The following is a 13450-nucleotide window of genomic DNA, read 5'->3' as shown; positions in this document are numbered from 1 at the left end:
TCAAAGCCCCCACACCCTTGCTCTCACGCCTGACTTACTCTTGCCTAAATCTGTGTATTCTCCTTGCCTTTCTCACCACAGTCCCAGGACCTCTGTCTGCCATTACCTCTTCCCTCAACACCTGGATAAAACAGCAACATCAGTAACCGCAGTAAGACTCACTACTTCTGCTTGCTTTTTCAATGTAAACAATATCTGACATCTAATATATACTATTGCACAGTGGGGGCTTCCTCCCAAAGCCAAAGCCTGTTTCACCTTCAAGGTCACTGGCTGCTGTTTTTCTGCCTGACTCTCCCACTTCTACTCTTCTTTCCCACCATTCGTTCCTTCTTGGGCACATACACACACATACATTATATGATAAATTAATTGTTTTTCATTTAAGTATTTTAAAGCATTATGTGACTTCTGAATAATTCCCTTGGTTAATAATGGATCCTACCACACTGACAACAGCTATCAAAAAATAAGAAAGAGTCCACAAACTGGCTCAATGGGTAAAGGCACTTGATGCCAGAGACCTGTCAAACTACGTTCAACCAGGGCAATCCAAATAGGAGCAGGAAAGAGCCCTTAAGTGGTCCTCTGACCCTCAGACACAATAAATGGAAAATAAACATGTAAGTATACAATTTAAAAGAAGACTTATTACTTAAAAATATCTCAAACAGACTCATGATTACTCTGAAATTTTTTAAAAGTGAAATCTGCAAAATTTAGAACTTTTACCTGCCACAATGTTCCCAGAACGTGCTACAACCTTGAATCCATCGGCTACTTTGTCTACACTGTCTCCATGTGTAAGTAAAACAATTTCTTCCTTCTGAAGGCCCCTAAACATAGGAAAAAAGAAAGAAAGATTTTTAAAATTAAACAGAAGCTGGGCGGTGGTGGCACATTCCTTTAATCCCAGCACTTGGGAGGCAGAGGCAGGCAGATCTCTGTGAGTTCGAGGCCAGCCTGGTCTATAAGAGCTAGTTCCAGGACAGGCTCCAAAGCTACAGTTAAACACTGTCTCGAAAAACCAAATAGATATAGATAGATAGATAGATAGATAGATAGATAGATAGATAGATAGATAGATAGATAGATAGATAGATAGATAGATAGATAGATGGAAATAACTCAGTAAGAACCAGATTAATAAGTCACTGTACTTACATAAGTTAGAGTCATCAAAGAGGAGGGACCCTCAATTACGAAAATGCCTCCATAAGACTGTAGATAATCCCGTAAGGCACTGTCTTAACTAGAGATTAATAAGGGAGGGACCAGCCCATTATAAATGGTGCCATCCCTGGGCTGTTTGTGTTGGGTTCTATAAGAAAGCAAGGTGCACAAGACATAAGGAGCAAGCCATAAGTAGCACTCCTTCATGGCTTCTGCATCAGCTCCTGGCTCTAGGTCCCTGATCTGCTTGAGTTCCTGTCCTGACTTCCCTTGAACATGAACAGTGATGTAGGAAGCTAAGCTAAATAAACCCTTTTCTCCCCAAGTTTCTTTGCTCACATTTTCATCACAGCAAGAGTAACCCTAAGACAGTCATTTTTCTTAGAAATATAAGTTTGCTAAGTTTGCTATATGGGAGATTAGAATTTGTAAATATAGATATATAATTATTTACATAATAATAATATTAAATTATAAATAGATAATAAAGGGTATTAAATCTCAAAAAGGGCAACTAATAAAAATTGAATATTAGAAACTGTACAGATGGTTTGATGGCTTAAAACAATTACGAGATTCCAAGTTCAAATCCCTAGTATCCATAAAACGTCAGTTGCAGCCACATGTGTACCAGGAACCCCAACCCTGTGGGTTAGTAAACAGGAAAAGTCACAGGTATCTCCTGGCTACTAGTCCAGTTCCAAGTTCAGAGAACTTAGCTCAAAGGAATGCAGCAGAGAACAGAAAACAGGATATCTACCATTCTCCTGTGGCTTCTACGTATATGTACATGTGTACATGCACCCTACACAACACCATACACAGTGTGCTCGCGCACAAACACACACACCTAAAAGTGTAATCTTTAAACTTGAAAACTAAAGCTAATAAATGCATATGAAGCCGGTACTCTTAACTTAAACCAAAAAAAATTACAGAGTAATAAAACTGTGATTTCAACATTTAAATTCTGAGGTTTTTATCTTTACAGCAGATATTTCAATGACTTAACAATTCATTGTCATATCAGTAATAATGATACTGATACTGCTAATCTGCAGCTATATGTACAATAGAGATATATGTAAAATGCAGGTTATTACGTAATCAGTGAACAAGATTTTCAGATTAAGAATAGGAGATATGGGGCTAGAGTGACGACAGGTATGTGGTTAGAGCACTTACTTCTTCTCTTCCAGGACCCACATCACTTATAGCTCCATCTCCAGCAGATCCAACACCCTCTTCTGGTCTTAACTATTATGCACATACAAGGAACACATTCAAACAAACACACAAACACAAACACACACACATACTAAGTAAACAAATAAATAAAGCTTAAGAGGCATTAAAATCAAAACAGTTGGATAAAAATTCTATAACCTCTTATATTCATTAAGAAATAATTATATAGCTGGGCGATGGTGGCGCACGCCTTTAATCCCAGCACTTGGGAGGCAGAGGCAGGCGGATCTCTGTGAGTTCGAGACCAGCCTGGTCTACAGAGCTAATTCCAGACAGGCTCCAAAGCCGCAGAGAAACCCTGTCTCGAAAAACCAATTTAAAAAAAAAAAAGAAAGAAAGAAAGAATTATATATGACTGTATCCTTATAAAAAAATACATATTGCCTAACTGTTCACAAAACACCTAAAAAATAAGTGTAGTTAAGATGGAGCTCTAGGGCAAAAACAAAAACAATGGTGTTTAATCATGAAGGGGAAGTGGTTGACCCCTGTGACCCACACAGCGGAAGTAGAAACGAACTCCCAGTTATCCTCGGACCTCCACACACACACAAATAAAAATAACAAATAGTTTAATATACACAGATATAAATAAAATACATGGGATTGGCAAGATAGCTAGGCTGATAAAGCCTAATGAAGGTGAAAACCAATTCCCACAGGCTGTTCTCTAACACACACATACACACACACACGCACCTAGAATACATGTATGAGTGGACACAAAATTAAATTAATGTAAGTAAAAAGTAATACCTGAATAGTGAGCACGTATTATCCATAGTAATACTGAAAACTCCATCTTCTCTTACACTTTTTTTATGTACTGTGCCTCCAAAAACCTTATTCATCATCTGTTGAAGAAAAGAGTGTTAATGAATCAATAGAAATCTTTTTATGCTAAAGGTAATTATTTATATCCTTTACTTTCAAAATTTCTTGTCTGTACCATAAATATATAAGTAAACAAGTGTTTAATAAGTATAGATAACTATAATTACTATGTAAAATTATTAAGAGACATGAATTCATAACAAAATTTGACCAGGAATTTGACCTGAGGCTAATCTCTGTTAAACACTGACAGACCTTCCATCTGGTCTACTTTAATTCACATTAAAAAGAGGAATTTCAGCTTGTGGGCTCAACCCGTGCCTGGTCTACATAGTTCAGTTCCAGGACAGCCAGAGCTACACAGTGAGACCCTGTCTCAGGAAGAAAAGAGACAGAGACTCCCTCAAGTCACAATTAATGTAAAACCACCTGCAAAGGTACTTTGAGATTTAAAAGGCATAGGGTAAAAATTATAGCACTAACACAGGAGTTCTATAAAGATGCCTAACAAACATGAAGGAAAAATAAGTGACCCATTTTGATAAAACAAGTTAGAACAGCTGAATTAGAGAATTACTGTGAGAGGCAAAACCAGATAAGGGCAATGCAGTGTGCAGCGAAGTCTTGTGTTTAAAGAGCATTTAGGCATGGGGGAGCACACCTGTAAACCAGCACTCTAGAAGCAGAGGCAGGCCAAGTTTGAGGCCATAACACAAGTTCCAGGAAGGCCAGGGCTGTTGTTTGCAGAGAAACCATGGGAGGAAGGGAGGAGTGTGTGTGTGTGTGTGTGTGCAGGTAGTAGGAGTAGCAATAATAATAATATAAAGGACACAAACATTATCTGTAAACCACAAAACTAGCCAGCTATAATATGTATACTCAATCTGTTTTAACTTCACCTGCAATTAAAGAATAATTTTCACCCTTTCAATAGCTGGAAAAAAATAAATTCAAAAAAATCAAGAGTTCAAGAGTCTCTTGACCACAAAGTAAAGAGTTTGAGGCCAGAATAACCTATTAATAACTATTTTGTGCCTTTGCTGTAAAAATATCTTCATTACAGTTAAAGCAAAAGACAGACAAAAGGGAAAATAATTTATAGCCAGGCGCAGCCTTTAATATCAGCACTCAGGAGGCAGAGGCAGGTGATTATCTGTGAGTTCAAGGCCAGCCTGGTCTACAGAGTGAGTTCTAGAACAGCAAGGACTGTTACACAGATAAATCCTGTCAATAAATAAATAAATAAATAAACCAAATAAACAAACAAAAACAAAAAAAAAAAAACCCTGACAATTTATCCATAAACTGAACATGTTAATGGATGGTCATATATATTAACTTGACTTTTTTAAAAACCTCTTTTTTTTTTAATGTATTAGTGTTTTGCCTGAATGTGCATCCTTGTGTCCTGGGAGGTCAGAAATGGGAGTGAACCCCCTGGAATTGCAGTTAGTGATGGTTGTAAACCATCCTGTGGGTGCTGGAAACCAAACCCAGGTGCTCTGCTTTTAACCACTGAGCCATCTCTCTAGCCTCTTGGCTATTTTTAGGGAAGAAAAAAAAAACTTATGAACTTCTTGGTTTTAAAAAATTTGCTTTTAAAAGCAAATGGAGGTATGGCAATTATTCTTGACTGTCAACTTGACTACAACTGGAATGAACTGAAAACCAAGTTGCTGGGCATGCCCATGAGGATTTTTGAATTTAGTGAATCATTTGACATAGGAAGACCCACCTTAAATCCAGGCCAACTGAGGTTGAAGAACCCTGCACATGTGCACACACAGAAAATCTGGGCCCCACCTTCTCCTGGCAGCCCATATAAAGGACAAGGGAGAAAGAAACTTTTGACTTTCACTGGCATCAGAGCTACTCCTTTGGAATTCTGAGATATACTGACGTCCAGCTACAGCATCCAGAGTCATGGACTGAATAACTACTGCATTCTCAAGACTTTCCATTCGGAGACAGTCATTGTTGGACTAGCTGGACCATAGCCTATAAGCCACTCTAATGAATCCCTTTTCTCTCTTTCTAGACAGACAGAATATATATACTCATTCTATCAGTTCTGTCCCTCTAGAGAACCCTAATATGGTAAAAGAGGGTGAGAGAATTTTTTTTTTAAGTTTAAATATTATAGTACAGAGGCTTTAGCAGGAGGTTTACCCATCTGTGGGTGGTTTGGACTACAAAGCAAAAAGTTCTGGACCTAGGCAAGATAAGAGAGAGGAAAAGGGGATAGAGTGGGGAAAAGAAAGAGGAGCGGGAGAAAGGCAGGAAAAAAGAGGGGAATGAGAGAGGGAGCTCCACAGATGTACTAAAAATGCAACTAGCTGTAATACATTATTCAGGGATGCTTTATAGCTCTGTTTCCAGGTGATCCAATCAAGTAAGACAATGTTTAAATGCCATAATGTGATCATCTTTTCGCTTATAACCATAAAGGGTAACTTTTAAAATTTTATTGGCTTTATGTTTCTTTTCCCTTAGATTTTGATAAGTAAAACTGCTTTTTTGATAAATGAGATCTTAGCATATTTTGGCTTAACACTACCTGTTATCATAATCAGTGATAGTGTACTTGTCTGGCAAATGGCTGAAATGGCCAAAAAGGAGAACACAACACAAGATCAAATGAAAGTGGCTAGGAGAAACAAGAGAAAGTCAACATGGTGATTTTTCAGATAATTAGGAAACAACCTTCCAAGACCCAGCAATACCACTTTTGGGTATATACCCAAAGGATGCTCAATCATAACACAAGAATATGTGCTCAACTATGTTCATAGCAGCTTTATTTGTCATAGCCAGAACCTGAAAACAACCTAAATGCCCCTTGACCAAAGAATGGATAAGGAAATTGTAGTATATTTACACAACAGAGTACTGCATAGTGGAGAAAAATAATGGCATCTCAAAATTTGCAGGCAATTGAATGGATCTAGAAAGCATTATATTGAGTGAGACCCAGACCCAGAAAGACAAATATAATCTGTACTTACTCATAAGTGGCTGGCTTTTAGACATAAAGCAAAGAAAAATCAGCCTACAATTCACAACCCCAGAGAACCTAGACAACAATGAGAACTCTGAGAGAAATATACATGGATCTAATCTACATGAGAAGTAGAAAAAGACAAGATCTCCTGAGTAAATTGGGAGCGTGGGGATCATGGGAGATGCTAGAAGGGGAAGGGGGAGGAAGGGAGGAGGGCAGAGGAAAAATACATAGCTTAATAAAAAATATGGACAATGGTGGGGCATAGTAGTGCACACCTTCAACCCTAGCACTTGGGGAGGGAGAGGCAGAGATATCTCTATGAGCTCAGGTTAACCTGGTTTACATAACATGTTCTAGGCCAGCCAGGGATACATTGTGAGACCCTGTCTCAGACAGACAGACAGACGGACACATATGGATGTTGGTTTCTTAACTAATCTAGCTACTTAAAAACAGGTTTCTTTATAAGGTCAACTTCACCGTAGTATAGCAATCAACAGACAGAAGTAAGTAATATGCCCTGATTATCTTAAAGAGACGAAGAGTGTTTAAATCACAAGAATAAAACATTTAGTCAACTTTTAAACTCAGTTGCAACTGTACCTGCATGCCATAGCAAATTCCAAGAACGGGCTTGCCAATGGTAAATATTGCTGGATCAAACCAGGGAGCATCCTCTGCATAGACAGAATTAGGTCCTCCAGATATGATAATAGCCCTGTGGATTCAAAGAGGAGTCAGTACAGAATGTGACTGCCAGTCTTTAATTAACATCCTCAACATCTGTCCCATTTTGTCCCATATGCCCAGGTCTTAAAAGTTAGTCCAGTACTGTCATCTAATTTAGCTAAGTTACAATTTGCAACAAAGCATTCTGAGTATTAATTTAGGAGTGGTATTAGTAGTAAAAACATACATTCCTCACCTGACCAGTGACACATCTTATCTAGCCTTCAGTGTCCACTCTAAAAATTTAAGAATGTTTCAGGTGTGGGATTATCATAAGAAATTCAGGTTTACATGTATTTCCTTGGGGGAAGAGTAAAAAACTAAAGTTGACTTTTTTATCATTATTTGGTTTGTTTTGATTTGGAATTTTTTGGGACAGTCTCACTATGTTGCCAAAACCAGCATGAAATTCACCATCTACCAGCTTCATGAGTACTGGGATAACAGGCACACAGCGCCACGAGTAGCTAGACATTAAGCATTTACTCCTGCAGGACTCTGAAAGGAAGGCTACAATCAGAAATAAGCAGGCATGGCGGTGCTCGTCTGTAATCTCAGCACCTGAGAAGCTAATGCAGGAAGGTCGTGGTTGGATGCCAAAGAGGCCTACACAGGAGTATCTTATCTAACAAGAAGCAGGGGAAAACAAAACAAAATCTGTAAACAAGGGCATTAGGAACGAAATATATAAAATAATCTTAGTGACAGAGTATATAATGATATTTGGTATTATAACATATAAAGATTGGAGGGGGAAAAAGTTTGGTATAGCACTAAAATCTATAACCTAATTCTATAATTCTCTAAGATACAACTAAAGCCTAGATCCTTAATGGTAGTGCTTGCCCAGTGGCAGAGCACTTGCCCAGCTTATAAAAGGTCCTAGCACCCCAGAGGAAGAGGGTCAGGGGAAGCAAGCATACTTAATAATCAGACACTCAAGGATCTCAATAATGCTTAAATTTTTGTTTTCTAGTTTTTGAATTTCGTGCATGTGCATGATGGGTGGGAGTTGGAGATCCCACAGCGCTTGTGCAAATCAGAAGCTAACCCTACAGAGAATTCAGGTCATCACGACTGAAAAGCAAGCAAAACACCTTTACCTGATGAGTCATCTTGCCAGCTCCATATTTAGTTCTATTAGGTAATCACTAGAGCTGCAGAGTGAGACCTGTCAACCAATCAATAACCACGGTGCCCAAGATCCTTCATTAATCTATTTTAGTCTATTAAATAACTTCAGGCTGTAAGAATCTTAGTAGTTTTAAATAGAAAACAAATGAGAAAAAAACAGATTCAATAAAGGATAAAACTCCAGGAGTAGTTAAGCCAATTAATGAAAAGTCTCAGTAACTCTAGTTAACCACATTTTCTGAGTCTTATATTAACTACCCTTGTTATTTTGCTTGCTTGTTACGAGGTCCAACAAGTTACATGCATCATGCAAGTGACGGTTATAAACAAAAAGCGGTCAATATGTTTCTCATGAGACAAAGCTAACTAAAAGAACAGTCAAGCTGAGTGTGGCACAGGCCTTTAACCCCAGCAGTGAGAGGCAACTGGATCTTTGTGAATTCAAAATCATCGTGGTTTACATAGTGAGTTCCAGGATAGGATAGTCATAGCTACATAGTGAGATCATGTCTCAAAAAAAGAAAAAAAAAAAAAAAAGAAAAAGAAAAAAAGGCAAATAGAACTTCCAGCAGGAAGGATCAAAATAATATAAGTCACAATGATAAAATACCTATGCCACAGAACAAAAGAAAAAAAAGAAAATCAGTTTTATTCTAAACTGGATGTCTCCATCAAATCCCTCCCCGGGGCTCAGGGAGCTATGCAGAAAGATGACAAGAGGGCTAGATGACAGCGAAGAAACAATACCTTCCAGACACAGGACCCACTCAGGTCAAAACCAGATGGGATCCCAGAGCAGGGAGGAGAAGTGAGCCTTATCTCCCATCCCTCGTCGAGAAGTTGCCTCCAACAGACAACTGCTTACAAAGGAAAACTTAGTTTCTCCAATGGAGTCTCACCAGGTATTCAAAGCACACATAAGGACAGGCTCCAAGCCCAGCAGCAGATGGCCAGCACAAAATGAACTCAGTGGTAATTTTGGTGGTTTTTTTTTAAAGTCTCATATTACTTTGTTTGGGCTTTTTAACCTTCCTGTTCCTTTGCTTATATATCATAGTTTCCACCTTTGTTTTTGTGGGTTCTGAGCCTTTTTGTGTCTGTGTATCTCTGTGCTTCTCTTGCTTTTTCTTTCTTTTTTTAAAATTGCTTTTTGTTTGTTTTATTTTTCCTAAAGAGAGAGAAGAGGAAGGTGTGGAGTTGAATGACTGGGGAGGATTTGGAAGAGCTGAAGAAGAGGAAGAACTGTGATCAGAATTTATTATTTGAAATAATTATTTTAAATTCAAAAAAAGAAAGAAAGCAGCTCTGAGGGTTGAGAATTGGCTCAACGGTTAAAGAGCACTGACTGCTCTTCTAGGAACCAGGGCTCGGTTCCCAGCACATTATGGCTCACAACCATCTGGAACTCCAGGTCCAAGGGATCTATCTGATCCAGGAGCACCAGGGATGTACAGAGGTGCACATATGTAGCGCAAACACATATACATATAAAATAAATAAATAAAAGGGTAGTAAACGGGTAAACAAAGATAAGATGGTATATGCCTGAATCCCTAACACTTAAGAAAGAGGCAGGAGGGTCATGAGTTAAAGGTCATTGGGTTAAAGTACTGAGTTTTCTCCTGTCAAAAATTTGACTACTGAGCTAGCACAGTGGTGGTGGTGGTGCATGGCTTTAATCCCAGCACTCAGGAGGCAGAGGCAGGCAGGATCTCTAAGTTTGGGGTCAGCCTGGTCTACAAAGGGAGTTCTAGGTCAACCAGGGCTTCATAGAGAAAGCTGTATTGGGGGGGCGGGCGGGGGCGGAGGGACAACTAGGAAAGCCTAAGAACTTGCCTGGTGACCTGAATTCCCTCGATGATAGCCTAGCCCAAGGAAAGAATCAACTACCTTTAAGGCTTGTCCTGACCTCCACACACACTGTGGTAAGCATGTGCCAGAACTCACACACAATAAATAATTGAGTACACAAATGAATAAGTAACAGACCTAGGCTGGGAAACTGGGGTAAGTAAACACCTACAGGTCAGGAAGCTTCAGTCTGACTTGCCACAAGCCCTGTCTGAGAGAAGACCCAGGGAGGCAATTGTCAGGAGCAGAGCAGACTCCCTAACTGAGAGAAACTCTGAAGTTGAAGAACTGCAGACACCTGTTATTCACCGCTGTTGAGTCCTAACATCGCCCTAGGGGTCTGATACCCTAGCTGCAGCCCTCCAGCAGTGTGATTAATACACAGGAGGGCTGGAAAGCACACAGATCCTTTGTCTCTACAGATCAATAGTGTAGTTGTTCACCACACTCAACACACTTGGAAGACAGCCCTACATTGGCTACCCTGGGAATATGATGAACCAGCCCTATCTGCCTTAGCAAAGTTTTTGTCCTTTAACAACTAGTCTTTCAGGGTTAGAAACAAAAGAGACTTCCTACAGAAATACTTCCTCCCTTTCAGCTCCTCTACCAACTATTTGTACATTTGTCTTTTGATTATGCTATAGGGACAATGAACAAATGACCACTAGAATCACATCTAACTCTGACCCACGAATCCTATAAAATATAAACTACTCAAGCAGCACTGCTAGCTCTATAATGAAAATCAAGGCAAACTCCCCAGCATCACTAAAACAAAAAAAATAAGGCATCAAGGCAATCTTTTCAATCAAAAGTACAAGTTATTCCTTTCAAATTCCAAATCAAAGCTTTAAGAAATTTCTTAAAATACTATGTTGGGTTTTTATTAAAAAAAGAAAGAAAGAAAGAAAGAAAGAAAGAAAGAAAGAAAGAAAGAAAGAGAAATCCACAATGTTCAAGTAAACTAATCATAAAATATCCAAAATCTAAACTCAATCTTCTAGAGACATTAGTCAAAGGCTACCGGAATCCTTGCTCCTTTATGGCGAAGGCTGGTGTTTCCAGGGGGAAGATTTCAGACTGCACAAAGAGCTCCCGTACTCTCCGGTCGATGACTTTCCCATACTGAGCCCCAGCATCCAGAATGACAACAGCTCCTTCGTATTGGTGACAGCCATCCTTAAGGTCTCCTCCAGCGTTCTCTGGCTACAAGTAAAACAAACAGAAACTCTTATTAACAAAAATTGTATTACTTAGGACTAGTAAATTGGTTCAGCAGGAAAAGACTTATAGCCTGAGGACCTGAATTTGATCCTGAGGCCTACACAGCAGCAGAGAAGTAATTCCTAAAAATTTTCCTCTGGGCTGGGAGGTGGTGGTGGTGTACACCCTTAATCCAAGCACCTGGGAGGCAGATGCAGGAGGATCTCTGTGAGTTCCAGGCCAGCCTGGTCTACAAAGTGAGTTTCAGGACCGCTAGAGCTGCTACCCAGAGAAACCCTGTCTCAAAAAAAAAACAAAAAACCAAGTTGTCCTCTGACCTCTGACACGCACACTGTGGCACGCTGTGACTTCACATACACAAAATAATTGTTTTAATTATACCATTTTAAAAAACGGGGGTCATTGTTAGTTCCAAAACCAGACAGAAATGTTAACTTACGCTGCATTTTTATGCTATGGACTCAGAAATTCTTTTATGTGGAAGATGTTAATACACAACCAAAGGTGGACACATGTGAGTGCTCACTCTTGCCAGTGTGCTTTATGTAGTGATGCCGACAGTCGTTTATGTACAGACATTCTTTGTGTACAGTCATGCTTTGTATACAGACCTGCAGACAGTCATGCTTTCTGTACAGACATGCAGACAGCCATGCTTTGTGTACAGACAGGCAGACAGCCATGCTTTGTGTACAGACAGGCAGACAGCCATGCTTTGTGTACAGACAGGCAGACAGTCATGCTTGGCATACAGACATGCAGACAGTCATGCTTTGTGTACAGACAGGCAGACAGCCATGCTTTGTGTACAGACAGGCAGACAGCCATGCTTTGTGTACAGACAGGCAGACAGCCATGCTTTGTGTACAGACAGGCAGACAGTCATGCTTTGTGTACAGACAGGCAGACAGACATGCAGACAGTCATGCTTTGTGTACAGACATGCAGACAGTCATGCTTTGTGTACAGACATGCAGACAGCCATGCTTTGTGTACAGACAGGCAGACAGACATGCTTTGTGTACAGACAGGCAGACAGACATGCAGACAGCCATGCTTTGTGTACAGACAGGCAGACAGCCATGCTTTGTGTACAGACATGCAGAAAGCCATGCTAGCAGTCCTGACCTCTGCCTCTTAAACCAGCATTCATACTGGTGCTTCCTCTAGACAGTAAGCCATGATTGCCCCAACAGACACAGCACTGCTCTGAGAAACATATTAATAAGGTGGTTAAAGCCTTCTGCTACAGCGCAAGGATGGCCAGTTTCCCTTTAACTAAAATCTTTTGCAATAGACATATCTAACTCAGAACATTAACCACTGCATTTACAGTCTGACCCAATCAGCTGGGGCAGTGGCGGCACGTGCCTTTAATCCTAGCACTGAGGAGGCTGAGACAGGCAGATTTCTGTGAGTCTGAAGCCAGCCTGGGCTACAGAGCAAGTTTCAGGATGCCAACACTACAAAGAGAAACTCTATCTTGGAAACAAACAAACAATATGACCCCATCTTAATGCAGCCTGAATAAAAGTTCAAAGAGTACATTTCATCAAAAGCCAAGGTATAAGTGGATTTTGACATCCATGATGCACTTTCATCTCTTTTGGCTGTGTCTGTATTTATAAAATGTCCTCCAGGCTTATCAGTGGGAGACGAAGTGGTGACTAATCACCACTTACAGCAGACTCAGAAAGGAAGGCTGTAACTGGTCATGGCATCAGAAACTGGAGATGGGGCAGCTTGTGAACTGTATGACACGGAAGACAGAACCTGAACTTTCCTATCAAGGTTTTCAACAATAAGGTAATGCAGAGGACAGCCGCCCAGAGCGGGAAGCAAGTTCTTTCCCTTTCAACTCTGTATTATTCACAGTCCCTTCAGACAAAGCATTCAAGTTCGGTTTAGTAACCAGATTTTCAAAATTTTAACATATTGCAAAAACTATTCCAGTTAATTATTCATGGAATAATTCACAAGTCTTTAATTCCAGTACTCTGCAGATATACAGCAAAGCTCTGCAGGTACCTTATAGCTGCAGATCATTAATTCAAGGTCATCCTCAGCTACAGTGAACTGAAGGCATATCCACACAAAAATCTGTCTAGACAAACCTGTCTGGATCTGCTTGAAGGGTTATAGTGTGCCCTCGTGTGTTTTAGCTTATTCGTATGATTCTAACTGTAGTTGATAGCAACACAGTTGTTCCTCTTACATAATGAATGAAGAGCTTTAGGAAATGATGTTGCT

General features: G+C 39.8%; 1 protein-coding gene across 3 annotated transcripts in view; it reads right to left on the bottom strand.

Annotated features, from left to right (window-relative positions):
• Nucleotides 1-13450, bottom strand: part of Gmps (guanine monophosphate synthase) — a 50219-nt gene that overhangs the window by 17189 nt on the left and 19580 nt on the right. For all 3 annotated transcript variants that reach the window (XM_050147526.1, XM_050147525.1, XM_050147527.1), the window contains 4 exons: nt 11001-11182; nt 6863-6977; nt 3178-3275; nt 733-836 (listed from right to left, as the gene is read on the bottom strand). In XM_050147526.1, coding sequence (XP_050003483.1) covers nt 733-836; nt 3178-3275; nt 6863-6977; nt 11001-11182 — 499 coding nt within the window. The remainder of the gene's footprint in view (nt 1-732; nt 837-3177; nt 3276-6862; nt 6978-11000; nt 11183-13450) is intronic.

This window comes from Alexandromys fortis, unplaced genomic scaffold (genome assembly GCF_014885135.2).
Source record: "Alexandromys fortis isolate MF-2015 unplaced genomic scaffold, M_Fortis_MF-2015_v1.1 scaffold_53, whole genome shotgun sequence".
Classification (NCBI taxonomy): Eukaryota; Metazoa; Chordata; class Mammalia; order Rodentia; family Cricetidae; genus Alexandromys; species Alexandromys fortis.
Note: the sequence above shows the minus strand (reverse complement) of the source record. Positions and strands in the feature narration are given on the sequence as shown.